Source organism: Phyllostomus hastatus, unplaced genomic scaffold (genome assembly GCF_019186645.2).
Source record: "Phyllostomus hastatus isolate PE091 unplaced genomic scaffold, TTU_PhHast_1.1 phas_scaffold_78, whole genome shotgun sequence".
Lineage (NCBI taxonomy): Eukaryota > Metazoa > Chordata > Mammalia > Chiroptera > Phyllostomidae > Phyllostomus > Phyllostomus hastatus.
The window spans coordinates 99,730,251-99,757,148 of NW_025334041.1; the positions used below are offsets into that span (position 1 = coordinate 99,730,251).

Consider the following 26,898-nt stretch of genomic DNA (forward strand, 5'->3'; position numbering starts at 1 on the left):
AGAACTCTGCCGGTCTATTGAGTTGGGGTCAAAGAGCTGTAAGACTGAGGAACAAACTAACTTCCTCCTTGGACCCTTCTCATTCAACTGAGAGCATTCTAAACAAAGAAGGTTTCACAGTAATTTACATGTTCTTTCTTAGGCCTGATCACCCAGGGAATCTGCACTTCTCAGTACCGAGCTGCACCACCCTGTCATTGTTTCAGGCTTAGGTGGAGCAAGGGAACTAAGGCAACTAGGAGACAAGGAGATTTTCTCCCAGACGCTGAGAACTCAGGCTATGTCAAAGCCAAGGAGCGAGGGTCCATCACCCCCTTTTGCTGCAGCCCCCCCAAGTCCTTCTTTTGGGGGGGGCCTCCCAAAGTGATCGTGCCTGGCTTAGGTCGTTTCCCCCGTGGGGAATCTTACCTGTCTTTGGCTAACCGACCAAGCTTTTGGGGGTTCAGTCATGAATAAAGCAGCAGAAGCAGCATTCCTGCCAGGAAGATAAGCTTTTGTCTCCTTGCTGGCTTACAGTTCCAACGGCGTTCCCTTAGCCTTAGCTAGGCGGGGGTTTCAGCCTCTGATACCAGTCAGGGCGGTTCCCAACACAGCTACTAATTTATCTGAAGAGAGAAAAATAATGATCTATCACTAAAGCAGGTTTATTGGAAGCTGAATGATGAGGCTGTCTTTTCTTAGAGGAACCTGAGCAGTTCCAACTTTCTAGGGTAGAAGACTATTTTAGGATTGATTAAGTTTATTAGATAGCTATTTTTTATATTAAGTCTTTGAGTTCTATGTTTTGATCAATTGCATGATTATTTACATGGGTTTATTTCAAAGAATGTTTATACTTTTTTATGTTAATAGTAACATAAACCTACTAAAGATTTCGCGATGACAACCATTATACATTCAGCATTGTCAGAGAAGATGGTATTGTGGTGGCTTTCTTAACTCTGTATGACATTTGTGACCAGAAGCATATGTTATGTAAGGGCTTTAAAATTTCTCCAAACACCTTGTATGCCCCATATGAGTGCTAACCTGACCAAGCATGGATAGTGAAGATCAGAAGGGAAATACACCAGGTTTGCCATCAGACAAATTAAAAAAATTTTTTTAGATTACATTCAATATAAAATTTTTAAATATCTATCCTTTTCATATACTTCCTGTAATACCTAGGCTTCTAATAAATTACTTCCAAATATATAAAAGAGAGTATTTACACAGCAGGGCGCATATTTTCTTATTTCTAATTTCTCTTTACAAACATTCAAGTACTCAAGTTGAAGTAGGAAGTGAAAGAAACAGTCATTCCAAATTAAGATATCTGTTACAAACATGAGTCTGTAAGTCTTTTGTTGAGAGGAATCTCCAAAATAATTTATTTAGACATGTGTTTTTATATTAAGAATCCCAGGTCCTGAGTGTTTAAGTGTCTTGCCAAGATCTGAAAAATATCTCTTGGCGGAATCAGGACTTGGACCCAAGCCTTCCAACTCTCATCCTCCTTCTCTTACATTGTGCCTTCCTGAGGATTGTCCTAATTCATTTTAAAGCTTCCAGTCCCATAAATTGCAATTATTAGCATATAACTAATATTTAGAATAAAATAGGTTAGACTGCACCTTAATGACTTTCCTTATGACAAGCCTGTCTCTTGGGATGTTCAGCACCTGTTGTTTTGCTTTGTCCTTTTTTTTTCTTTTTCTTTCTCTCCTCTCTTAATAATTATGAACAGCAAGTTGAAAAAAAGTATATAGGTGTGTTTATAATGTGATTATTTATGTTTCTAACCCCTTAAAATGACATTACTTTCAGTGAATGTCATTCTTTTCTAATTTTTTCACCTGTAGTCTTACAGGGACTGGATTTCTTATTCTCCATACTCTGATACTTTGAAATTGTCAATCAAAATGAAACGTTGCTTGAAAAAAAATGTTAAATAGGCTTTTTTCTTGACTTAGTATTTCCTCAGTAATAGTGTCTGCTTTTTTCTGAGGCTGATAGTAGGTGAGGCATCCACCTTGTATTAAAATTCTACTTGTCTAGATATCTTCAATGTCCAGTTGGAAAGCTGACTTATTTAAGTGGGTCCATAAACTCATTCATGTTTTGCATAGTTTTTACCCATCTCACGGCTTTGGTTTATTAAAGCTGTATTTATGGAACATCCTCTTAAATAAAAAATAGTTTTTCCCCTTTGATAATGATGATTTTACCACCGAGATATACTCCAGAAATTTAAAAATTCTCCCTATTGTGTAATAACATCACAGTTAGCATATTTAACACATTGATTGTCAGTTAGAAAAGTTTGGGGAAGTCTTTCGATTATTTTCAAACCTTTACAAATATTGAGGTCACTTTCAACTTTGTATCTTTATGTATACTTGTATCTGGTACCTAATTAATTGATTAGATTTGTGTTTTTAAAAATTCAGCTCAGAATCCACTTAACTAAACTTTTTTCCTTTTATTATAGGCTCTGTCATGCATTGGCCGTGAAGAAAAGAATGTAGTAATTAATTTGAGTGTAGTTAGTATGAGTTTTAAGGCATAAGCCCCTGTGTATGTCATATCTTCTGGATTTTTTTTTTCATAAAACTTAGCCTGAATTGATTAGTGGCATCTACAAAGGTTCATAATTTAGTTTTTTTTCTTACGTTTGTCAGTAATTATCAGAAAGATTATCCATATTTAACGGTTTGCTTTTTACCTTTTTAAACGATTATTTATTGGAGCCACAGAGTGTTTTTTGAATGAGGGGTTAGAATGAAATGAATCCTTCATTGACTAAGACTTTTGTTTTAACAAAAATGAATTCTAAATTATTAATAACTCATTTTTTCTTGCCAATAAAAAAAGCAAAAACAATTTAAATGATTACCAACAAGTTAGGTAACTCAGGGTGTTTATACCACAATATCCACTGAGGAGAGGAAACTATTGCACAGTTGACCCTTGAACAATGTGGGGATTGGGGCTCTAACACCACCCTCTCCACACACAGCTGAAACCTGCATAAAACTTTGACTCCTGCACAACTTAACTACTGAGAGCCTACTCTTGGCCGACAGCCTTACTGATAACGTGAATGGCCAATTAACACTTTTTTTGTTTTATGTATTATACACTGTATTCTTACAATAAACTAAGCTAGAGAAAAGAAATGTTATTAAGAAAATGGAAAGAGAGAATACATTGACCATGCTGTGTATTTATTGATAATAAATTGTATTTATTAACTTCACATCATCTGTTTACAAGATGGAAAAAAGTACACATATAATTGGATCCCTGAAGTTCAAACCTGTATTGTTCAAGGGTCATCTGTACTATGAAACTCTTTTAAGGAAGCTGCTTTGAAATTTGTGTTCATTATTATGTTTTTTTAACCCCATAAATGAGGATCATCTGTTAAATGTTTTATTTTGTATTAGGTGCAAACGTCAATTGTCAGGCCTTGGACAAAGCTACTCCCTTGTTCATTGCGGCCCAAGAGGGCCACACCGAATGTGTGGAGCTTTTGCTGTCCAGTGGGGCAGATCCTAATCTCTACTGTAATGAGGACAATTGGCAGTTACCTATTCATGCAGCTGCACAGATGGGCCACACAGAGTAAGTGTTAAAAATGGAAAATAAAAATAGTTTCAAAATTGAAAGATAATAAGGAGTAAGTCTTCTGGGCCAGACCTATTACCTCCAGACAAAATCCTCGGTATCCCCTTCTCTACCAAACTGCTGAGTGACTAGATCCACCCCAACCTCTGTCTCCCATGCTCTTAGTCATGCACTTGTCCAATGTAGGGCAGGCACTGTGGCTGGAAATGGGACAAGCTCAGGGGCTTTCTCAGGATGTTAAGTCTTCCCCCCTGACTTCTCAAGCTATGGCCATACTCATGCTATTCTCCAATTTTATCCCAGGCATCTTTAGTTAGCTGTCTGATGGTCTTCTTACTTATTTACCTTACTTCTCTGATCCCAGAAAGCTTTTAAGTTGTGCCCCCTGTTGGAGTCAGTCTTTTGTGTGGTCTGTGTAGGTTTTCCATTTTGAACCCTTTGATTAGACTTCTGTTTATCTACTCTCAAGTCCAAACCAGTACTTTTCCCTGCTCATATTATTCTTTCTCCCTAGCCAGAAGTTCTCATGAAACTTTTGGTATTGAGAGAGAGAGAGAGAGAGAGAGAGAGAGAGAGAGAGAGAGAGAAAAGGTGGTTGGAAACCCTTGAAATTGGGGGTTCCAGGAATCTTGGAAGCTAATAATCTGGTTATACCTGTGAGAATACAGTGGTTTATCTTATCATAAATTGGCAATGAATGGGTTTTTAAAATATATGATTAAAGTCTTTTGAGTTACAATTCTACAATAATAACTTTATAGCTATTGTTAGTTTTATTTAATTAAAAAATTACAGTGAAATTGTCATTAGAGTTTGTTTAGTAGGAAAGCCAATTCTGCAATTTGGTTATTATGACACTAGGTGGCATGGTATTTTACTGTTTGCTTAAAGATACTTGTAAGCATGTTTGTGCCTCCTAGAAGAGTATTTCTCTGACTCATTAAAAAAATTAAACACGTTTAAGATGTTTAAACAAATTCTTCATTTTAACACAATATTTGGGTTTTAAAATTTGGTATTTTTCTTAATTTTCAGTTGTTTATTTAAACATAAATCTTAGGTATAAGCATACAACATAAAGCTCAGATCTTTGAATCTGAGCTTTAAATTGATGCCAAAACCCTCTTGGGAATTTGTCCTCATTCACTCTCAATTTTGAGAATTCTGTTTGTCTCTGATGATTTCTTCCATAGACTACTTCTAAGGTAAGCTCTGTAAGAGCTCTAAAGGAAGTAAGCTCTCCTTTAATGCTATTACCATCTTAGGCCTACCTTAAATAAGGAAAAGTATCAGAGAAAGAACATACTTTTTCCAGAAAGAAGGAGAATTTCCTGGCTTTCATTATCTCTAGTTTTATTTTTAATTTTGGGAAAGTAGACTAATCCTTTCTCTGCAGCTGACTGCTGGAGGCAAGCTTACAAATAATGGAAGGACTTCTGTTCTAATGATTTTCTTAAGAACTTTTTCTGCTTATCAGTCAGTTTTTCTATAAATCTCCCTCAATGTTTAAAGAGCTCATATTCTTTTTCAGAGAATAGAATATTTGAGCAGAAATTCTTATTTCTTCCTGATGAAAATACTGTTGATTTTATGTTACTCACTATTTAAAAGAAATTCTTATTAATTAGAAAAATAAAACTTTAGTTTGTACTTTAAGAAGGAAAATAACTTATTTCTTGATACAAGTTTATATTTACTACAATGAAGCTTGAAATAATTGATTAGATCCTAAAATAATCTAACGTAAAATGTGAATTTTGGGGAGTAGGATCATGATGGTAAGGTAAATAATTACTGAAAAAATAAGAAAGAACATCCTGTTACCTATTTACTTATAAGAACACTGTTCTGTTTCAAATCAATTTAAAGATCTTTGTATTGAGCAACAATAATAAGTGTAACATTTTGGAGTATATAGCCTGTAATAATTTAATATACGTAGAAGATATGCTGAAGACAGACTTTGATTATGTGTATATCAATAGGTGACTTTAAATGTATGCTATAGAAATGTTGCCTATACATATGTGCATATAAACACATTAAGTGCTTTTACATTTGTGTACTTGCAGAATCTTGGACTTGCTAATACCGCTTACTAGCCGGGTCTGTGACACTGGGCTAGACAAAGTGAGCCCTGTCTACTCAGCAGTGTTTGGAGGACACGAAGACTGTTTGGAAATGTTACTCCGGCACGGCTACAGCCCAGATGCCCAGATGTGCCTCGTCTTTGGATTTAGTTCTCCGCTGTGTATGGCTTTCCAAAAAGAGTATGTACATTTGCTATATTTTTATTCTTTTTTTCTATATGGAGATGTATTTCTAACTCTTGACTTTCTTTTATGATGAAGCTTAGTATCTTTTAGTGCTAAACTGTTACCTTAAAAACAAAAAACAAACAGAAAAAACCCTCTATGATGTACCTTGTTCAGTCCAAGTACAGTAAAAATGAGGTGATAATGTTAAATTTTTTTCCCTCTGCTCTTTGGATCTGGGAAATAAATAAGAGAGAGGGGGAGGAGAAAGAGAGGGAGAGAAACATCAATCTTTCACTTCAAACTGGGGACCTGGCCTGCAACCCAGGCATGTGTCCTGGCTGAGAATTGAACTGGTGACCTTTCGGTTTGCTGGCCAGCATTCAATCCAGTAAACCACACTAGCCAGGGATGGATTATATTTTTTAGTGTAGCACTTTTAAATTATAATTAAATTTTTTTATAATATTTTTTTAAATTATATTAAATAAATTCAGGAATTCTCTGTTATCCTTTGTCTCCAAAACAATTTTAGAATTAAAACAAACTTCCAGTTGTATGATGAACAAGGTCTGAGGGTCTGAGTGTAACATGGTGACCTATAGTTGATAACACTGTATTGTATAACTGACATTTGCTTAAGAGAGTAGAACTCAAGTTCTTTTCCCCCTCCCTAAAGAAGTAAATTCAATGGAGGGAATTTTTTTTACAATGTATACATTTATGGGATCATCATTTTGTACACTTTAAATATCTGTTCAGTCTTATTTGTCAAATATACCCCCAATAAAGCTGGGAGGAAAAATTGAAAATGACTGTATCAAATAAGGCATTGACTATGTTGTAGGGATAACCACTGAGTGGCCTTAAGCTGTTCTTCCACAAACTTGTAAACAAAATGGAAGTAAAGTTGATGGAAATTAAGCAGTTCCTAAAAAAATAGTTACAATGTGAACCTAACTAGGTTATATGCCTATTCAAATAGATAAAGCAACAAAAATTGATACTGTTTTAAAGGATTGTAACAGGACCCAGAGTCTGTACAACATTAACATTCACAATGTTTGGGATACATTCTAAAATTACTTGATATGTGAAGAACCACTAAAATATGACCAGCTCTCAAGAAAAAGACAATTAGTAGGTGCCAACCCTGAGATGAAACAGATGTTGGAAATATCAAATGTTGAAAGTAACTATTAAAATTATTCTTTATGAGGCAAACACACTTGAAGTAAATAGAAAGGTAGAAATTTTCAGCCAAGAAATAAAAACTATAAAAAAGGAATCAAACAGCAATTTTATGACTGAAAAATAACTAAAGTGCAAAATTTATTGCATTAGCTCCATAGCAGAGTGGAATTGACAGAATCAGTTGACTTGAAGATAGACCAATAAAATTACCCAAACTGAAGAACAGAGTTCAGAAAAAAAAGATTGGGAAACCAAAAAGAACAAAAAAGGAACAGAGCCTCAAGGACCTGAGGGACAATATGAATGGGTTGACATTCATATTGTTCAAGTTCAGAAGGATAAGAGAAAGAGATTGGCACAGAAAAATTATGTGAATTAATAATGTCCAAAAACTTCCCAACACTGAATGAAGATGTAAATTTACAGATTTAGGAAACTTACTAAACTGATACAAGATGAAACCAAAGAAAGACATATTCACAATAATCAAACTCTTGAAAACCAAAAGTAAAGAAGCAGCAATGTGGTATATAGGGGTTCTTGGTCACAGACATGAGCTATCAACCTTTGTTTTTTGCTGTTCTTGGAAATTCTGCTCTGTGAAGTGGCCCTGTGGAACATAATTGAAATCTGGTTTGTTGGCTTTAGAAGGGCTTATCAGCTGTTTGCTTCTATGTGGGAACTTGTAATTGGACAAATGTATTCTCAGTAAGGTAGTTTTTCAGTTTTTTGGAAATCATTAGAAGATATTATTTGTTAGCCTGCAGGGAAAAAGCTAAAACATCAAGGTACCTGTTTCATGAGAATAACTTCTCCTAGTCTTTCTAATTGACTTTTCATTTGCCTGAGATCCATGGCAATAGGCTTCATTTTTGTACATCTTTGCCATTTGTTAACTACTTTATGGGGGTGTATCAAGAGGGTAATATAGCTGGGTGTCTGGGGAAAAAATCAAAATTGAAAAATTTATTAATTTTTTTTCAGTAAATGTGCCTCTTAAAGTTTGGATTCTCTACAGCAGTGATTTTCAACTTTTTTCATTTCATGGCACACATACACTAATTACTAAAATTCTGCAGCATACCAAAAACATACTCTATTTTTTGCCTATCTGACAAAAATATTAGGTATAATTTTTATTCATGCACACCAGACGGGCTGTTGTTGTCTTGTCTGTTGTCATTTTTTTTTTTTATTTGACAATCTAAGGGAAAAGAGGTCAGTGCCTCTGACTAAATAGTCAGGTATTGCATGCTTTAAAAATTCTCATGTGACACTGGTTGACAGTTGCAGCCCTACAGTATCATACCTAAATTAATTAAATTAACTAGAATTCCCATTTAAAAAGCAAGGATAATTTAATGTAATTTTTATTTAAAATAACTATCATGTTCTATTGCTCCTTAATGAAACAGTGTTTGAATTTTCTGTATTCCATTTAGCAATTATTGATGAGGAATTGAGTTTTGGTCATAATGGTACTAGGGAAATTAAAAAACTCCAGTTTTCAAAATTAATTATTAGTCAAATTTGGAGAGAATTGGTAATAGATAGTGAGGTAAGTTTAGTGATGTAAATTTAGAAATTTTCATAGCAACAGTATGTTATTACAGTAATTTTAGTTTGGTGTGAGATTGTTGTATAAAATGATTTGATCAACATTTATCTCATTTAGGTGTTAATGAATTAACAACTTTTGTTTCCTCATTTGTGTGTATGTGTTTTTTGGCACTTCTCTGAGGTCTAGATATTTAAGATTTGTGGCTCTTCTGGCACTATTGGCCTGTTGTGTTGTAGTGAACTTCTGTCTCTTTTATAAATGCTACAATTTTAATATCAAATGGTAATGAAAATAATAAGCATAAATAATGGCTCTGTGTTTTATGCTTTTCCTTCTTCATTGTTTTATTCAGCTGATTTAACTTTAACTCAGGATTAGCATCCTGAAAGGTTTTTGCTGGGTATCCCTTTGAGAGGACAGCTTCCATTTGAAGCAATGACCTTTCACGTTTCTCACCACCCTGAGGAACAGTGGAAAGGTGTCTCCTCCACCACTGGACAAAGCAGTCTTTGTCCCTCGGGCCTAAAAAGTTAACAGCTACAGTGACATGAAAGCCAGTCTTTTAAGGGCACAGTTGAGTAATTCAACTGAAATGAGAAAATACAAGAAAATAAGAACTCCTTTAACTGAAATGTGTGAAAGAGGAGGGAAGTTGAGAAATTTGAGGATAATCTGAACAAATATTAATGCCTTTTATATATAACTGCAGGAAGAGCTCATGGCTTCTTTGACCTGATTTTATATTTTGAATTGATACTGATAATTGTTAGCCTACTTTGTAGTAATTGTTGTGTTTTTTCTTATCATCACACCACACATAGGTACATCTGATAAGACCTAATGTCTTTATTTTGTTTTCAATAAATGGCTGAAAGCCATTCAGTAAAACTTTATGATCTTTGATCATTCAGCTAATAAGCTGGTTAGATTATTATTTTTTTGGCTAATTAAACACAAAATGCTCCAGATGTTTGCCCATTTCTGTTTGTTTAAAATAAATCTTGTTAAATTTAATAAATCTTATTAAAATAAGTCATGTTGGATTTTCTTTTACTGTGCTTCCTTTGATCTGGGCACTGTTTCTATGCACATTTTTTAACTTCAAAAAGCAGAATAAGGAAAAATGTACAGGCCCAAGGATAAAGTTTAGACATGTCTTTTTTAGCTTTTAAATTTCTCCTCTTTCTCAGTTATTTGATGACTTTTCACTATTTATATAACATGCAGTCTCTTAATGCATCACATTCCGTTGATATTTATATTAAGTAGATCAGCAGACTTTCGGTCCTGTCCAAAATGTCCGTGATTAGAAAACATCCATGGTTCAGTTAGCCCATAATGTTAACTTTTACTTTTGGTTTCAGACATAAAAAATACTACCATGTTTTATTGTGCTGTGGTGGTATCATCAATAATAATTTTTCTTGCTTTGGTAGCCTAAGTGGTAATGGCTCATGGAGTATGGTAGATGGGTGGGGGTGGATCAAGTGTCTCTTTGGGCGTTTTGGTACAGGACCAGTTATATCAAGGACCTTTTGGCATGGAGCGAATGTGTTTTGGATGTTTTGATACAGGACCAAATATCAAGGATAGGACTGCATGTCCTGTAATGGTTCAATAGGATGCACTATTTCTTTTTAAACTTTAGGACTTGAAGAATTTTTTTGATTCTTCATCAAGATTTAAGAGAAAATTTGTTTCATAAGAAGAGAATTTGTTTCAAGTCTTCAGAGAAATGCATACATATGTTCATGGAATTATCATTTAATCAAAGGTTATCTATGCCCTAGGGGCTACTCATGGACCTTGAGTAGGATTAGCCTAGGGGCAAATTCATGGACCTTGCACATGAATTTGAGAACTTCAGCCTTCCCAGAAGCCCAGGGCATGCCGACAAAGTTTTATAATTCTCCAGTTTATTTTATGTTTATTTTTCACCATATAATGGGTTGTTTTGTTGGAAATGGGGTAATATTATAGCACTAGGCAGTTTTATAAGTCTTTTAGGAGTGTGCTTTTATCTCTTCTAACACAAGGCTAATTGGGAGAAGTTTAAAGCTGGGCTTTCCAAAATGTGTTTTTGTAGAATACTAATTCTATAGATTGCTAATAGATATTACATGGGGTGAAATAGTTAAGTTTAGAAAACATAGAGTTAAGTAATGTTAAATAGATTTTTTTCTTAAAGGGCTTCTAAGAATTTTTTTTAATGGTGGTGGTTTGTGAATTATTAAGAGGGGAATAAATCTACAAAAGTTTGAAAAGTTTGAGAACATAGGATGAACTTACGTTTACAATAATTATACTATTGTTCCCATGCTTGTAGACTTTTCGGGCACTTTATACTCTATATTATACTTATTTGAGGTTAGTGATTGTATCCTTTGCTTTAATTTTAAACCTACTTCTCAGAGGTGTCTGGAGGTTGACTACTTCATGAAAGTGTTCAGTTTTCATCTTGAGGGGAGATATTTCACATATTTGCTGTGTTATATTCAGTTAGATTTTGGTTTGACATTATCACAGTTCTACTAGTCACTAGTTCTGTAACAAAGCTTTCTTTAATTTTTCCTCTAGAATGGAGATAACAATAGAACTTAATTCTCAGGGTTGTTGTGAGGATTAAGGCACATCTTCCATGTAAAAGATTTAACATGGTGCCTGGTACAGAATAAATACTGAAAGTTTGTTTTAGGGAATTATGTGTATGTTCCTCTCACATTTTAGAGATTGATGGTTTATCTTTTGCCCTTATTCTTAACATTTTCTTAGCATGAGCCACATGTCTAGGTACTATGTTGCAATTTTCATAAGAAAGTCTCTTGGTTTTGTAGTTCTTTATTTTCTAAACGGAAAATCTATAACAGTTTGATAGGTGTATTTATGGCTCACATTTACCTTTGTATTCTACAGCAAAAGTATGCTCTCTTTAAGAGCTATTGATGGTTTCAGAGCACTAAAGATGGCTTCAGAGGGAAGAATTTAGCCAATCCCTGAGCTGCACATATAAACACACATACCTTGAAAATTGCCAGGCTTCTTGAGAATGATGTATCACATTTGTAACAAGTCAATGTCTTGAGCTTTTCTTACAGTTTGCCTACATATTTTTTTGAAATATATTCAATAGTCCATATATAGTTTGTTCTATAGTGGATTCAGCAAATAATAACTGCAGGCAAAATAATGAGAACCTAATGGGGTCGCAGTGGTTGGAATAAATAGGCGATAACTGTTTAGAACTGTAAGTCAGAAGTATATCCTTTAACATTTCTTGCAGTGTAGGTCTGCTGGCCACAAATTCCCTCAGCTTTCCTGTGTCTGAAAACAGCCAGAGGAACATATACAAACATACAGGACTGTTTTCAAGAACAGTGATCTAATGATAGACTTCTTATCAGGAACAAATAGCAAGATACTAGACAGACAACAAAGTTACTAATTTTTATAAAGTTTTAGAATATAGATTTTTAAATTGTTGTGAAGATAGTTGAAAGTAAAGAAAATATTGTTTAATCTTTTAACTAAAGAAAAGAATCCCAAATTGGGGTATAAATGAAATAGATTTATAAAAATATGTGTGGGTTAAGTGACATTTTACTAATGTATATAGTGTTTTAACTGCTTTAAAACCTTGGTTTAAAGTTCTATAGTAAGTCCTCAGAAGTAGCTGATCTCACTTGAGCGTGGTTTAAACATGTTATATTGATTTTACCTACAGTGCCACTTATTTAGATTCTATAACACTATGGTTAAATATTTTTATTTGTTTAAAATAACATTAATGTCAGTTTCAAAAGGAGAATAATTTCATTCTTGCATATTTTTTCACAGTTGTATATATAGTAAACATATGTGTTTATTGGGCTTTATAACAGTTACAATTATATCATAAATAGTTTTAAGTGGTCAAAGAACCATCATAATTGCAGTTTTTGATGAATATATCATATTTTGTATTTACCTGCTCTTATTCAACATTTAGGCAATTTCTTTCTTTTTAGAGTCTGTTATTGATAATACTATGGTTAACATTTGTGCAAATAAAATATAATTTTTTAAAATTGTACCTCCTGGATAATGTCCCGTGATTTATGTTTACTATATTTTATTTTAGTTTATATGGTATTTTACTTCACATATCATTTATTTTACAAATACTTATGGCACATAGGGCTAATTCTGTGCCAGAAAGGTTAAGTAACTCATTCAGAGTCACATAGCTTCTAAGTGGCTGAGCAGACTGTCTCCAGGGTCTGTGCTCTTGCAACTCTGCTATGATACTTTTTTTTTTCATACATCTTGCTACTTCACTCTCTCAGAAAAGGATCACACTTATTTTCAATCAGTTTAACCACAACTTACCAGCATTGAATGATAAAATATTTTTAAAAAACCAGTTTAATAGGTACAAAGTGATATACTTTTATTCTATAAAAGTACTTGAGAAAGTAGATTAATTTAGAAATAAAGCTATAAGTTAAATTTTTGTTCATTAAAAAAAGATTTTCTATATGATTATTTTTACCATTAGACATTTGAGAGTAAAGGGGACATTGACTAAGGTTATTGCCAAAGGAAATGGTGTTTCAGAGATTGCTAGAAGGAGTCATCTGTCTTTAGAGACAGATTACAGTGTTTAATAACTTCGTTTAACAAGTGGTGTGTAAAAGAGATACTTAATTGTACAAAAATACAAATTGAGAAGAGCTTTCTGTATGTCAGTGATAGTTTTTAAAATGATTTAAGATGAATGTTTAGAATTCTAAGGGCACTTCCTGTTCATGGGTGAAAATTTAAAACCATGCAGGAGAGTGTAAATTAAAAAGTAAAACCCTCTGCCCTGGCTGGAGCTCAATTGGTTGGAGCAGCATCCGGGAACACCAAGGTTGTGGATGGGTCTCCTGTGCCCCCCCATACACCATCAGGGTACATACAGGAGTCAACCAGTGAATGCATAAATAAGTGGAACAACATATTGATGTTTCTCTCTCTCTTTCTAAAAGTCCAAAAAAAAAAAGAAAGAAAAAAGTGAAACCCTCCCTCTCTCCTAGTCTCTAATCTCAAATCCACTAGAAACATAAAAACCATCTACTATCCCATCTGCTGTTCTTATTTTGCAGCTGTAACTACTATTATTTGTAACATTTATTCTTACTTATTTTTTATGTAAAAGTCTAACTTCTTTATTTCTTTATTTTTTTTTTTGTGGTGGAGCTGTGAATTCTTTGGAATTGTGAATATTCTTTTGAAATATGGAGTCCAGCTAAATGAACTTCATTTGGCATACTGCCTGAAGTATGAGAAGTTTTCAGTATTTCGTTACTTTTTAAAGAAAGGCTGCCCATTGGCATCATGGAACCATACATCTGAATTTATAAATCATGCAATTAAAGCACAGGCAAAATACAAGGAATGGTTGCCATCTCTCCTACTTGCTGGATTTGACCCACTGAATCTTCTATGCAATTCTTGGTAAGCAATCCTACAATAGTGGACCTTACCTTTTTGAATGAATATATGACCTTTAAGTTCCCCCTAATTTCTTGAGACCTCATTTTGGGATGAGGGCGTGTGTGTGTGTGTGTGTGTGTGTGTGTGTGTGTGTGTGTGTGTATGTATTAGACTGTGATGGCTGGATTGGGGGGCTGCTAATAGTGAGATTGAATGAATGTAAGGACAGATTCTTGCCAAAAGTAAATTAAAAAGTAAACACCGGGAACACCAAGGTTAGGGACAACCTTGTCCCTTCCAGAACAACCTCCTATAAGGAGGTAACTGGAAGGGAGTAGAAAGGGACAGATTCTAGTAAACTCTTCTGAGAGGTACTGTATATCTCTTCTATTTAGGCCATCTCTCATGCTCCTGTTAAAATGTCCCTGACAGAATGGTGTAGCTGCTTTGGAGATTTCTGTTATCCCTTAGTCAACTAGATCGAGCACTTCTGTTGTATAGCATCTTGTTTATTTGAACTTTGTCTCCCTTAACAACTACTAATTTCTGAAGTAGCTGAGGATATAACTTGTTTACCTCAGGTAGTTTCTTAGAAGGATAGCCTCTGTGAGTGATTATACTGAAAGGTGGGTTAGGATTTTTCTTGGGCAAGAAGAGGAAAACCGTTTCTACAGCCTCCAGCCTTGGCAAAAGTTGTTAGTGTCCAGTCAGGGCTGAGGAGGTGATTGTAGAGTGAGAGAACTCTTTTGGCCAGATATTGCAAGTAAATGAGAAAATAGAGTAAAAGTCTCCAGGAAAATACAGGAGAGGGTATTTTATAAAGTTTCAATAAATCATTTTAAAAGGCTTAATTTTTGTGCTTCAAAATCTACCATTCACTAAAATAATGTTTAGACAAATACTGAGATTTTGTGTGTCAGCAGAAAAGTGCTTTGATATGTTACTTATTTTTTTCACATGGGATTCTCTTGGGGTTCATGCAGGTGACAGAATGGTCTCTGCCGGTAAGTTTAGTTTGGATTGCTGGAGACTCCATTTTCTGTCTGGTGGCTTCTGCATCTGTATGTGGAGAACAGGTCTTTATTTGGCAGTATCCCAGCATTTCATCTTTTTATTATGTCTGCCATTCTAAGTAATTCAGCAATTTTCACTAAGCAGGGTTTTGTGCTCAGGGATGAGGTAAGTGATTTTGAGGAATGTAGAAGTAAAGGCAAAGTTTAGACACACCCTCTCATTTCCACTTTATTTGTGTGTGTGTGTGTGTGTGTGTGTGTGTGTGTGTGTACAGCAGGTTGAGTGTTTGATTATATTTACCCCATTCTCTGACAGCTGATTAATACATAGTTATCTGTTAATGTTCATTGTTTCAATTTCCTCTATATTTTTTTAATACATTTTCACAAAACTTTGTGTTTTCAAGATAACTGAATGAAATATAAAGATTATTGAGAGCTTATTGGGAAATCTCTGATTTTTTAAAGTTATTTGTATGTGTATATTTAACAGATATACACTCACACACATGCAACTAAGATATCAACACTCACTAATGAATGCTATATCTAGCTATTAATAAAGCTGTGTAAGTATCCTTAACATTTTACTTAGTGAATTTTATTTTGCGTCTGGGCTTCTGACAGCTAGCAGCAGTTGCTCCGCACCGTTCTAGGATTCACCCACTGACTACAGCTGTAAATCCAGCCCAACACGTTGGGTAGCTGTTGGCAGCCTTGACAGTGTACTCCCTTCCCTCTCTTACCTGCCTTGGTGCTTGTCCCCAAGGCACCCACGTTCTTCTCAGCCTCATCTCTGTGGTCCACTGTTGAAGCTGCTCACTCAGCTCCATATTACTGGCTCACTACTTTCAGTTTTCTGGTTTCAATTATATTTATTTCTGGTTTCTAGTTTATTTCTTTAACCAACACCTGGAATACTACCTGACACATGGTAGGCACTATTTTAAATTCTTTACTGTACTAACTTATTTACTAAAAAATACACTAGATACTATTATTTTTATTTTACAAAAGAGGAAATCAAGGCATAGCGATTAACATACATGCTGAAGCTTACACAGCTAGTTAGTGATGGGACTTAGATTTGAACCCAGGTTGTGCTGTAGTGTGATTCAAATCTGCCTTTCTGACCACTCTGCTATATAGTTGTATCACTTAATTTTGGGTATCTTAACCCCTTGCCTAACCTGTTGATCTGTGCCAATTTATCTTACTCCTTTCAACTCTTAAATTAGGAAGAACCTATGCAGGGAAAAAAATTAAACATTGCCTTTTTTTCCATTCCTCTTCAGTCAATTATGTAGACTGCTGGGTGGAGAGGGAATTATTTAGCTTTATTCTCCTAGAAGGCTTTGTAAAATTGACTTTCCCATACCAGTTCTGATAGAGACTTTCCTCTCCTAATGTGACTAGCTCATTTGAGAATTTTTGTGGTAATAAGCTGCTAAATATAGTGTGTACTGTATTTATTGCATGGGTTAGGATAGAAAAGAGTTAAGAACCAATAAACTACGAATTATTTTGAAGTAAACTATAAAATTTACAGCTTTCTGGATTGAGAATGCCAATTGTATATAGTTTACTCAGAAGGGGTGACTTTAGTCACTTTATGTTCATTAGAAAAATACAGTAGAAAATTTCACTCTAGCAATATGCTTAACATGGTCAAATTTTTGCTCAGTGTTCTTTTATTGAATGGGCAAAGCCACTGTTTACACTGAATATGATAAATGTTTTGCTTTCTTTGATCAAATTTACATTCATAGAGCTGTTATAAGAAAAATTCCCCCATAAAAATTCAATGTGCTGTTAAAGTAGATTTTGGTTATATCTTATTTATATCACATGTAAGTCTGTTGCTTAATCTTTGTCATGTAAATTATAAATGGCTTTCCTAGCTTTTTTTTGTCTTGAATGTTCTTTAAAAATGTATCTTGCTGAATAATTTGGCTATCACAACATAATCTACAAAGTTGAAATATTTTTTTCAACTTTAAATACAAAACTAGGTGCCCCCTACTGAATGTAATGAGTACCATGTTTTGCTGTGTATAATGCACAGCCACGTTTTTTGCCCTTTCAGGAAAAAAATCTTCTGTTTTAATTTTTTAACTCAATTTTTTACTTATTTATATTTAGATACTTGTTTTTGTATTATAAAGGAATTTTAGGACTTATTTTTGTACATATTATGGTACAAGAAATTTTGTATGACAAATAATTACAAAACACAAGAACAGATACAAGTTATTTCAGGCGCTACCTGTGTATAATGTGTATCCTTATTTTCCCTAAAACATTTGGGCAAAAAAAGTGCGCATTATATATGACAAAACACGAGTAAGTAATAGAAAGTAAATGTCCTCTGTGCATTTAGTTGATTAACTGTCCTTCATTTATGATTGTACAGCTGCTCTACAACATAATGTTCAGTGTAGGTCACAGTAACAATACATTTTTAGTGGTATTATCAGCATTGGTAAAATTAGTTATATTATCTAAAGTAGTGTAAATGGATTTATTTATTGTGTGTATGTTTAGATAACTACCTAAAAATGACTTTGTATTTGGTCTCAGTGAGACCTAAAGCACATTAATGCAACAAAATGAAACCATTAAAAAAAGAAATAAGGAACCAGAACCAAGTAACCTTGGCTGTGGGGTTCCTAGAAAGTCAAGGAGATTTTTTTTGCTTTTGAACATACTTTATCATTTCATTTGTTCTCAGTATTTCCTGATAAGTTGTGATTTCATTGAAAGCTTCTTGAGAAGTATAATGTTTTCCCAAGGCATTTGTGCAACATCAAGTTCTTTGTTATATAGAAGTTTGTATATTAGAGAAGTAAGAATTTGGGAAATGATTTTTATACTCTAATCAGTCATTTCAAGAATCTTTGACTCTGAATAACAAAAAGTAAGTTGTGTTTGAGATGAATATTATTCAGTTTCTCTTTTTTCCTTCTGTTTTTTTTTTCCCCATCTTTAGTCCTTGTTCATTAATGTGTCCAAAAAACCAACCAACCAACCAACCAACAAAAATGACCTTGGAAAGAATTTCTGTTTTTGAAGTAATTACTGGAAGCTGTAGTCATTTTCTTTTTCCTCAGACAGTGTGATGGTAGGGAGCTTCTAATTGAGTTACAAGACAAGATGGGTAATCTTGTTAGAATGTGTTATTCTCGTTAAGCTTTGACTGAATTTCATGTCATCAGGCTTGCTGAAACTTCCAAACCAGTTGTAGTATCTGGTTTGGAAAACATTTATGTAGCATTTTTGAATTTTAAAGTATGTTTACTATATTTTCTCATATTGTCTCAATTAGTCCTCAGAAATTGGCAGGTTAAGTATTATTCTTATTTTAGAGGGCCAGGCTCAAGGGCTTAAAGAGTTTCAGCAACATGTTTATAAGTGGAGGTGGTATTAGAAATCAGAACTTTTCTTTGACTAGTACTTTTCATTAGGATTCAAGCGCATATAAAATTTGGGGAGGTCTCTTTTGGGTAGGTTGGTAGGAAATCTGAGGTTATTTTGTAGAAATAGAGGGAAAACTGTCTTGAACAAGTTCTTTCTGATCTTGGAGATGAAACTGATTCTGGTACATTCTTTAGAGGTGAATCTAAATGTGGAAGGTTCCAAGAGGGGAACAGTTGTACATCCCTGGGAGTTGGGCAGAAACAAGCCATTTTCTCCATGTACTTAGTTTAGGGATGGTTTGGGGTTTTTAGGCTTTATCCTTTTGGGACTGTTAAAGCAAGATGGTCCAGTTGGGGGAAGATAATGGCAAATTCACTGATGACACTGGTGCTGTCTCTGTCTTTTCCCCAGCTGGGGAAGGGGAAGGAAAGTTCCTACCCTCTTTAAGAGTAGAGGTTCCTCTTGTCATCTATGGGACAAACTACACACGGAGTCAATTCAGTTTCCTGTAGGAACCTGTAGATGCTTATTCATATACCCTGAGCTTGCCTCCAGTAACAGGAATATTTTCTATGCCCCAGTTTTCTGTCTGCCTTCCATATTAAGGTGTGGTAAGAATAGATATGTGGTGTTTTTAGGACGAATCTCTGTTGTATCTAATGGTGTGTTAACATCTTGCTAAAACAGGATTGAAGCAGTCAGTGATGACACCCTTATCTTCACTTTGGAGTTTACTAATTGGAGGAGACTTCCTCCAGCTGTTGACAAGATGCTCTCTGCTCGGGCCTCAAACTCCTCTTGGGCTCTACAGCAACATATTGGTAAGAAAGTATGATTTTTAAACATACCTTACTACTTTTTCTTCTCTAGCTGTGTTGTAATTTTAAGAATTGTCAGCGAACATACTAAATTGGGCATCTTTAGCATTTTTTTTTATGTGGAGGAAGGATGGGGTTGTAAGGGGAGATGATAGTAATTTCCTTCCACAAAAAGCATACCTGATTTTATAAGTTTAGCCTGAGGAGCATATAAAGAAAAGGATGTGTTTACTGATATTATAATTTAATGATATCCTTTTGTTTTTACTAAGTATCACATAAACAAAAATGAATTATAAAAATCTTGTTAGTGAATATTTAGTTTGTCAGAAAATACTAAACTTAATTTTCCTTTTCATGGTGTCTTTGTATTTGTGTTCTCTCTTAAATATTTTATCATTTCTAAAGGGAAGTATTACCATGCCTTATTTCTACCTGTCCTTAGTGAATGTATACTGATGTATTGGTATAATGTAACTATGGAGGTGAGCTGGGTGACAATTCTGTGAATTGATTGATATTTTATATGACTGCTTTAAAACAAATTCTCAAGTTACTCTCACTAATTAAGAAGTTTAAACTAATAAAAAAAATTAAATAGCATGTAGTAGAAGATTTTGCACAGGGAAACTAGTTTAAGCTAAATATATGCAAAGTATTTCTATTGTGTTTTTCATATTTATTTACCTTTAACTACATTAGGTTAACCAGATTATGTGTCTTAAGAAAATTATTTCTTCACTGCTACTTTTACATTAAATGTAGCTCTGCATAATACATGTAGAATAAGCTTTTAACAAGTGAACTTATGCATATGTAGAAATGTCTTCTTATTTCTAGGAAAATTATATTTAAATAAATTTTCTCAATCAAAAAACATTCAGGAAAATATGCTTTTGAACTGAGGCTTATTCAAACTGTCAGAGAGGTTATTGTTGAAGAAAAAAGTAATCTGGAGTCTCCGAGCCTTTTAGTACAGAATTTGTTGGAAAACTCACTTGCATGTAACTCTTAATGTGGAGAATTGCACCTATTTTTACTAATTATGTATCTGCAGCAGTGGAGAACAATTATCTATTCGGAACAGGTATGGGACAGTGGACTTGGGAACAAAAAGTCAAAAGAGGGAGCATATGCCAAAGAGAAAAATTACTGCAGCGTATCGGTTAGTAAAGATATGTGAGAGTTTACTCTGAAGACTTTAATATGCAGCAGGTTTGTCCAGATGAAGGTAAAAATTGAGCATGAGTACATTACCCTGCAAAAGACTGACTCCATTGGGGCTTCTTGTTTAATTAGGCACTAGGTAGAGCTTGTGTAGGGTAATAATTATCATCTCTAAAGAGAATTTTATTTTGGCTGAAGATTTGTGAAAGCCTTTTTCAGAGGCTTTTCTGATCCGTTTCTCCAACCAAGACCTCTCTTCTTGGTTCCAGCCCCATATATCCAGCTGCCTTTTGGATCCTTCTGCTTGGTATATCACACATTTTGATTTATCCAAAATTTGAACTTGTCGTTTTTTCTACAACTCATACTGTTCCTTCTGTCCATTTTCTGGTAGAAGGTGAGATGACTTGGGAGTGCTATTTACTAAGAAAGTGAGTTATCCCTGGCAGCTGTTTATTTGTTTCTTCCATAACAGTGGTGTTCAACAAGAATGACTTGGCCCCCTCGCCCCCAAGAAATACTCGGCAATGTCTGCAAACAGTTGTTGGTGTCACAGTTGGTGGGGTGCTCTTGCCATCTAGGGGGTGGAGGCCAGACGTGCTGCTGAACAGCCCTTGACACCAAAGAATTATCTGACCTCAAATGTCAATAGTGCTGAGGTTGGGAGATCCTGATTGACACTTATTGTCCAGCCTTAAGGTCTCTTATTACTATCCTGGAAAGACATTTTAACCCTGTTCTTACTGCAAATTACTTAGGAAAAGTGTGTGCTTTCCTCCTAGTCATGTTGGTGTAACAGGGTATTCTTCAGTGGCTCCTCATCTGTAGAGAATGGGAGCAATTACAATGCTGGATTTTAGTGAGGCTGGGAGGAATCAGGTTTGTCTTCAAAAACTTTTTTTTAAAAAATTTAAACTTTATTGTATTTTTTTCCCATTACTATTTAGTCCCTTTATGCTCTCCTCCCCCACAAAATCACCACAATGTTGTCCATGTCCACGAGTCCTTTTTCCTTCAGAAAATTTTTTAAATTTAATTTTTATTTTTTAAAATTTTTTTTAGAGAGGGAAGGGAGGGAGAATAAGAGAGAAAGAGAGAAACATCAATGTGCGGTTGCTGGGGGTCATGGCCTGCAACCCAGACATGTACACTGACTGGGAATTGAACCTGTGACACTTTGGTTCGCAGCCCGTGCTCAATCCACTGAGCTACGCCAGCCAGGGCCAGAAACTTTTTCTGCATCAGAAAGGAAATGTGTACCAGGTAAAATTTACTGACTGGTTACAGCTTTAATAACAATTATTTTTTATTTTTCAATTCAGTTGATATTCAGATTATTTTGTAATAGTTTCTGGTATACAGCATATTTAATTACAGTTTTTTATCATGTACCTTTTGTATACCTCTTAAAACCTCAGTTTAACTACCACATAGCAGTTGACTTAATAAAAAAATTTGCCAGTCACTGGCCAGCTGTCCAAGATCAAGTCTAAGAAACTTAATTCTTATGGATAAAAGCACTGCACTTTAATTCATCTCAAACCTTTAATGATCACCTATGTACAATTCTATCAATAGCATTATATGGCTCTGGATTCTACAAAGGACCCTAAAAGTGCCCTAGGAAACTCTTGATCTATTCATTTCAGTGTTCCTCTGCTTTGTTCTAAAAAGGAGTTAAGACAGTTTGTAATGTAGACTATCATAAAACAGTACAAGTTAAAAGTAAAAGCAAATGAAAAATAAAGGTGGGGATTGATATGAAATGGGGTCAGGGAAAGCATAGCATGTTAATCTGAAACTCGTTAGGCTGTAAATTTGGCTCTAAGTGAACTCTCTAGTCATTGATGGTAGGTTACACAGTTCTTTTAAAAAATTTATTTATTTATTTATTTAGATGGAAGGGAAGGAGGAAGACAGGGAGAGAAACATTGATGTGTGGTTGCCTCTGGAGCACCCCCCACAGGGGGCCTGGCCCACAGTCTAGGCATGTGCCCCGACTGGGAATTGAACCAGCATCCCCTTGGTTTGAAGGCCGGTGCTCAATCCACTGAGCCACACCAGCCAGGGCAGGTTACAGAGTTTTTAATTTTTATTTTAATCGTTGTTCAAGTACAGTTTTCTCCCTTTTACTCCCATTGCAGCCCGCCAACCCATCCCTCCCCACTTCCCTCCCATTACTACTCTCCCCCTAGTTTTTGTCCATGTGTCCTTTAAATTTGTTCCTGTAAACCCTTCCCAGTCTCCCGTGAAATTCCCTCTTCTGTCCCCTCTGGTCACTGTCAGCTGTCCTGTATTTCAGTGTTTTAGACTATATTTTGCTTGTTTCTTTGCTTTGTTGTTTAGGTTCTTGTTAAAGGTGATCATATGGTATTTGTCTTTCATGGCCTAGCTTATTTCGCTTAGCATAATGCTTTCAAGCTCCATCCATGCTGTTGCAAAGGGTAGGAGCTCCTTCTTTCTTTCTGCTGCATAGAATTCCATTGTGTAAATGTACCATAGTTTTTGGATCCATTCATTTACTGATGAGCATCTAGGTTGCTTCCAGCACTTAGCTATTATAAATTGTGCTGCTATGAACATTGGGGTGCAAAGGTTCTTTTGTATTGGTGTTTCAGGGTTCTTAGGATAGAATCCTAGCAGTGGAATTGCTGGGTCAAAAGGCAGATCCATTTTTAGTTTTCTGAGGAAGTTCCATACTGTTTTCCCTAGTGGTTGTATCAGTCTGCAGTCCCACTAACAGTGCACTAGGGTCCCCTTTTCTCCACAACCTCTCCAACACTTGTTGTTTGTCGCTTTGTTTGTAATGGCCATTCTGACTGGTGTGAAGTGGGATCTCATTGTGGTTTTAATTTGCATCTCTCTGATAGCTAGTGATATTGAACATCGTTTCATGTGTCTTTGGATCCTCTGTATGTCCTCCTTGGAGAAGTGTCTGTTCAAGTCCTTTGTCCATTTTTTAATTGGGTTGCTTGTTTTCTTAGAATGGAGTTGTGTAAGTTCCTTATGTATTTTGGAGATCAAACTCTTGTCTGAGGTATCATTGGCAAATATGTTTTCCCATACAGTTGGTTCTCTTTTTATTTTGATACTATTTTCTTTAGCTGTGCAGAAGCTTTTTATTTTGATGAGGTCCCATTTGTTTATTCTTTCCTTTATGTCCCTTGCTCTAGGGGACATGTCAGTAAAAAAGTTTCTGAGTGAAATATCTGAGATTTTCCTACCTACATTCTCCTCTAGAACTTTAATGGTGTCATGGTTTATATTTAAGTCTTTTATCCACCTTGAATTTATTTTTGTATAAGGTGTAAGTTGGTGTTCTAGTTTCATTTTTTTGCATATAGCTGTCCAGCTCTCCCAACACCATTTGTTGAAGAGGCTATTTTTACTCCATTTTATGTTGCTGCCTCCTTTGTCAAATATTAATTGACCATAGAGACTTGGGTTTATTTCTCGTCTCTCTGTTTTGTTCCATTGGTCCATGTGCCTGTTTTTATGTCAGTACCAGGCTGTTTTGATTACAGTGGCCTTGTAGTATAGTTTAGTGTCAGGTATTGTGATCCCTCCTACTTTACTCTTCTTTCTCCAAATTGCAGCTGCTATTCAGGATTGTTTATGGTTCTGTATAAATTTTTGAAGTGTTTTTTCTATGTCTGTGAAATAAGCCATTGGTACTTTAATAGGTATTGCATTGAATGTGTAGATTGCTTTGGGTAGTATGGACATTTTGATGGTATTAATTCTTCCAATACATGAACATGGTATATGTTTCCATTTGTTTGTGTCTTCCTTGATTTCTTTCCTCAGTGTTATGTAGTTTTCTGGGGTTACAGAGTTCTTAAGATAAAACAATATCATTGCTCAGAAGTAAAGATATTCTTGGATGTTGTAATGAACAGTTTCCTAGACAATATTTTGGTAGTAGCCATGGTTCTTGGGGCTTTATTTTACCCATCTTCAGTGTATGTGGAGCATTGCTATCATACCAGAGTATAATTCAGTACAAACTGTTCTTAAGTAGTCAGTATAGCCTGGTCCAGATACTCAGGTGTCTGTTGCTCTAACTTTATCAGGGCTAGAATTATACCATCTGGAGGAGTGGATAACTTGTGTGCCCTTTGAACAGTTCTCTTTAAATATTGTCTGTCTCAACTCAGTTTTCAACAATGGTAGTTAAGGCATGAGTTCAGAATTAGACTACCTGAGATGTGTCAGTGTGCAGCTATTTTGTGTTGCAGATTGAGTTGAGAACATATTTTTAAGAGATAGTTGATTTTAAGTAGAGGCAAAAGAAAAGTGAAAAGTCAAGTTTCTCTGTCTTAGGCTAAGTATTCTGTTGTGGAACCCAAGGAACGTTATGAGGACTTTAAATTTGATGGACTGAGCAAGTATCTACAGTTTAACCCACAGTTTCCTTTGAAACTGAGTACTGTTTCTAGTTTTGAGCGGCGCTCCTCCCTCATATACCCTTCAAGATAAACCACCAGTTGTAGTGAGTACAAGAAACTAACTACACATGGCAACGTATTTTATGAGATTGCTACATTTATAGTTGGTAATTGGGGAATAACTACCAGAAACTAAATTTAGGTGTAGGAATAGTTGATTTATAATCAACTATTGATTTATAATCATTTCTGGTAATAAGAACTAAACCTTTGTTGTATTAAGATACTGGTTTTCACTGCCGGCTTATTTCACTTAGCATAATACTTTCTAGTTGCATCCATGCTGTTGCAAAGGGTAGGAGCTCCTTCTTTCTTTCTGCTGCATAGAATTCCATTGTGTAAATGTATCATAGTTTTTTGATCCATTCATTTACTGATGGGCATCTAGGTTGCTTCCAACACTTGGCTATTGTAAATTGTGCTGCTATGAACTTTGGGGTGCATAGGTTCTTTTGGATTGGTGTTTTAGGGTTCTTAGGATATAATCCTAGCAGTGGAATTGGTGGGTCAAAAGGCAGATCCATTCTTAGTTTTCTGAGAAAATTCCATACTGTTTTCCATAGTGGTTGTACCAGCCTGCAATCCCACCAACCATATGATCTCACCTTTGACAGGAACCTAAACAACAAAACAAAGAAACAAGCAAAATATAACCAAAGACACTGAAATAAAGAACAGACTGACAGAGTTCAGAGGGGAGAGGAGAGGGAATTTCAGGGGAATTTCATGGGAAAAGGGGAAGGGTTTATAGGAACAAGTATAAGGACACATGGATAAAAACTAGGGGTGGGTGGAAATGGGAGGGAGAAGGAGAGGGTTGGGTGGGTGGGTTGGGATGGGAATAAAAGATAGAAAATTGTACTGCAACAACAATTTAAATAAAATTTAAAAAAAGATACTGGTTTTTAGGATTTTATATGTCGTCACAGCACAGCATAGCCTGTAACCAATCTAACCTATAACCAAATCCTGTATCGGAGTCAATGAGCAAGGAAAGGTTAGTAAAAGTTACATATAATGTAGTAAGTAGTATAATTGATAGAGTATTTATATGAATGCTTTGTGATGGAATAGCTTAACTCAAACCTACCTGTTTTTTATGCTTATTTAAACACTGATTTGCAAAACCCCAACTTACAGTTTTTAGATAAAATGTTCAATTAAACTGAAAAGTTTGGTGGGGACTAAGGACATATGGAGAGTAAAGAGTTGCCTTTTTAAAACTAGGATAAATTGTTTGTTGTATCTAGTCACAGGGGCTGTGCTCATAGAATTAATAAAGGTAAATATTCAGTGAGATTCAGAGCCCACTTTCACAAGAGATTTTTAACTCTTGGAGGTATTTCCTCTGGATGCTATTAATCTGAATGAGGCATTATCACTAAGATCCCCATCAGTAAGTATGTTTCATCTTGAAAAATGAAACATTGATCTATTTGTAAAGCAGGAAACTTTTTAAAAAAGGTTTTAATTATTTATTTTTAGAGAGAGGGAAGTGAGGGAGAAAGGGAGAGAAACATCAATATGAGAAATATTGATTTCTTGCTTCTCACATGCGCACGCCCCAAACCAGGCACTTGCTTGACTAGGAATTGAACCTGTGATCTTTTGCTTTGTGTGATGACACTCTACCAAGTGAGTGATGCCACTCTACCAAGTGAGTGATGCCAGTCAGAGTGAGCAGGAAACTTTTCACCTCACCTCTCAGATGCCAGTCATACTGGGGGCCTACACAACTTCAGCAGAATCACACTTTCATTAATATTGTCCTGCAGACTGTCCTTATTATTAGATTTAAGAGCCAGACTTAGTTTTATTTTTTTAATGAAAAATTTAAAAATACTTAAATTTAAGTATTTTTTAATGAAAAAACTTAACATTTTTTTAAGGTTTCACGTGCCCATTGATAATTTTACTTTCACACAGCCTCTTATGCAAGTGTTTCTTTTTTTTGGTGGT

The 26,898-nt window shown here is 35.1% G+C and overlaps 1 protein-coding gene across 2 annotated transcripts in view; it reads left to right on the top strand.

Moving 5' to 3' along the window:
- The window catches only part of ASB3 (ankyrin repeat and SOCS box containing 3), an 88,070-nt gene that overhangs the window by 52,082 nt on the left and 9,090 nt on the right, over nt 1-26,898 (top strand). For both annotated transcript variants that reach the window (XM_045827494.1, XM_045827493.1), the window contains exons 6-9: nt 3,432-3,609; nt 5,685-5,882; nt 13,840-14,097; nt 19,194-19,327. In XM_045827494.1, the coding sequence (XP_045683450.1) occupies nt 3,432-3,609; nt 5,685-5,882; nt 13,840-14,097; nt 19,194-19,327 (768 nt within the window). The remainder of the gene's footprint in view (nt 1-3,431; nt 3,610-5,684; nt 5,883-13,839; nt 14,098-19,193; nt 19,328-26,898) is intronic.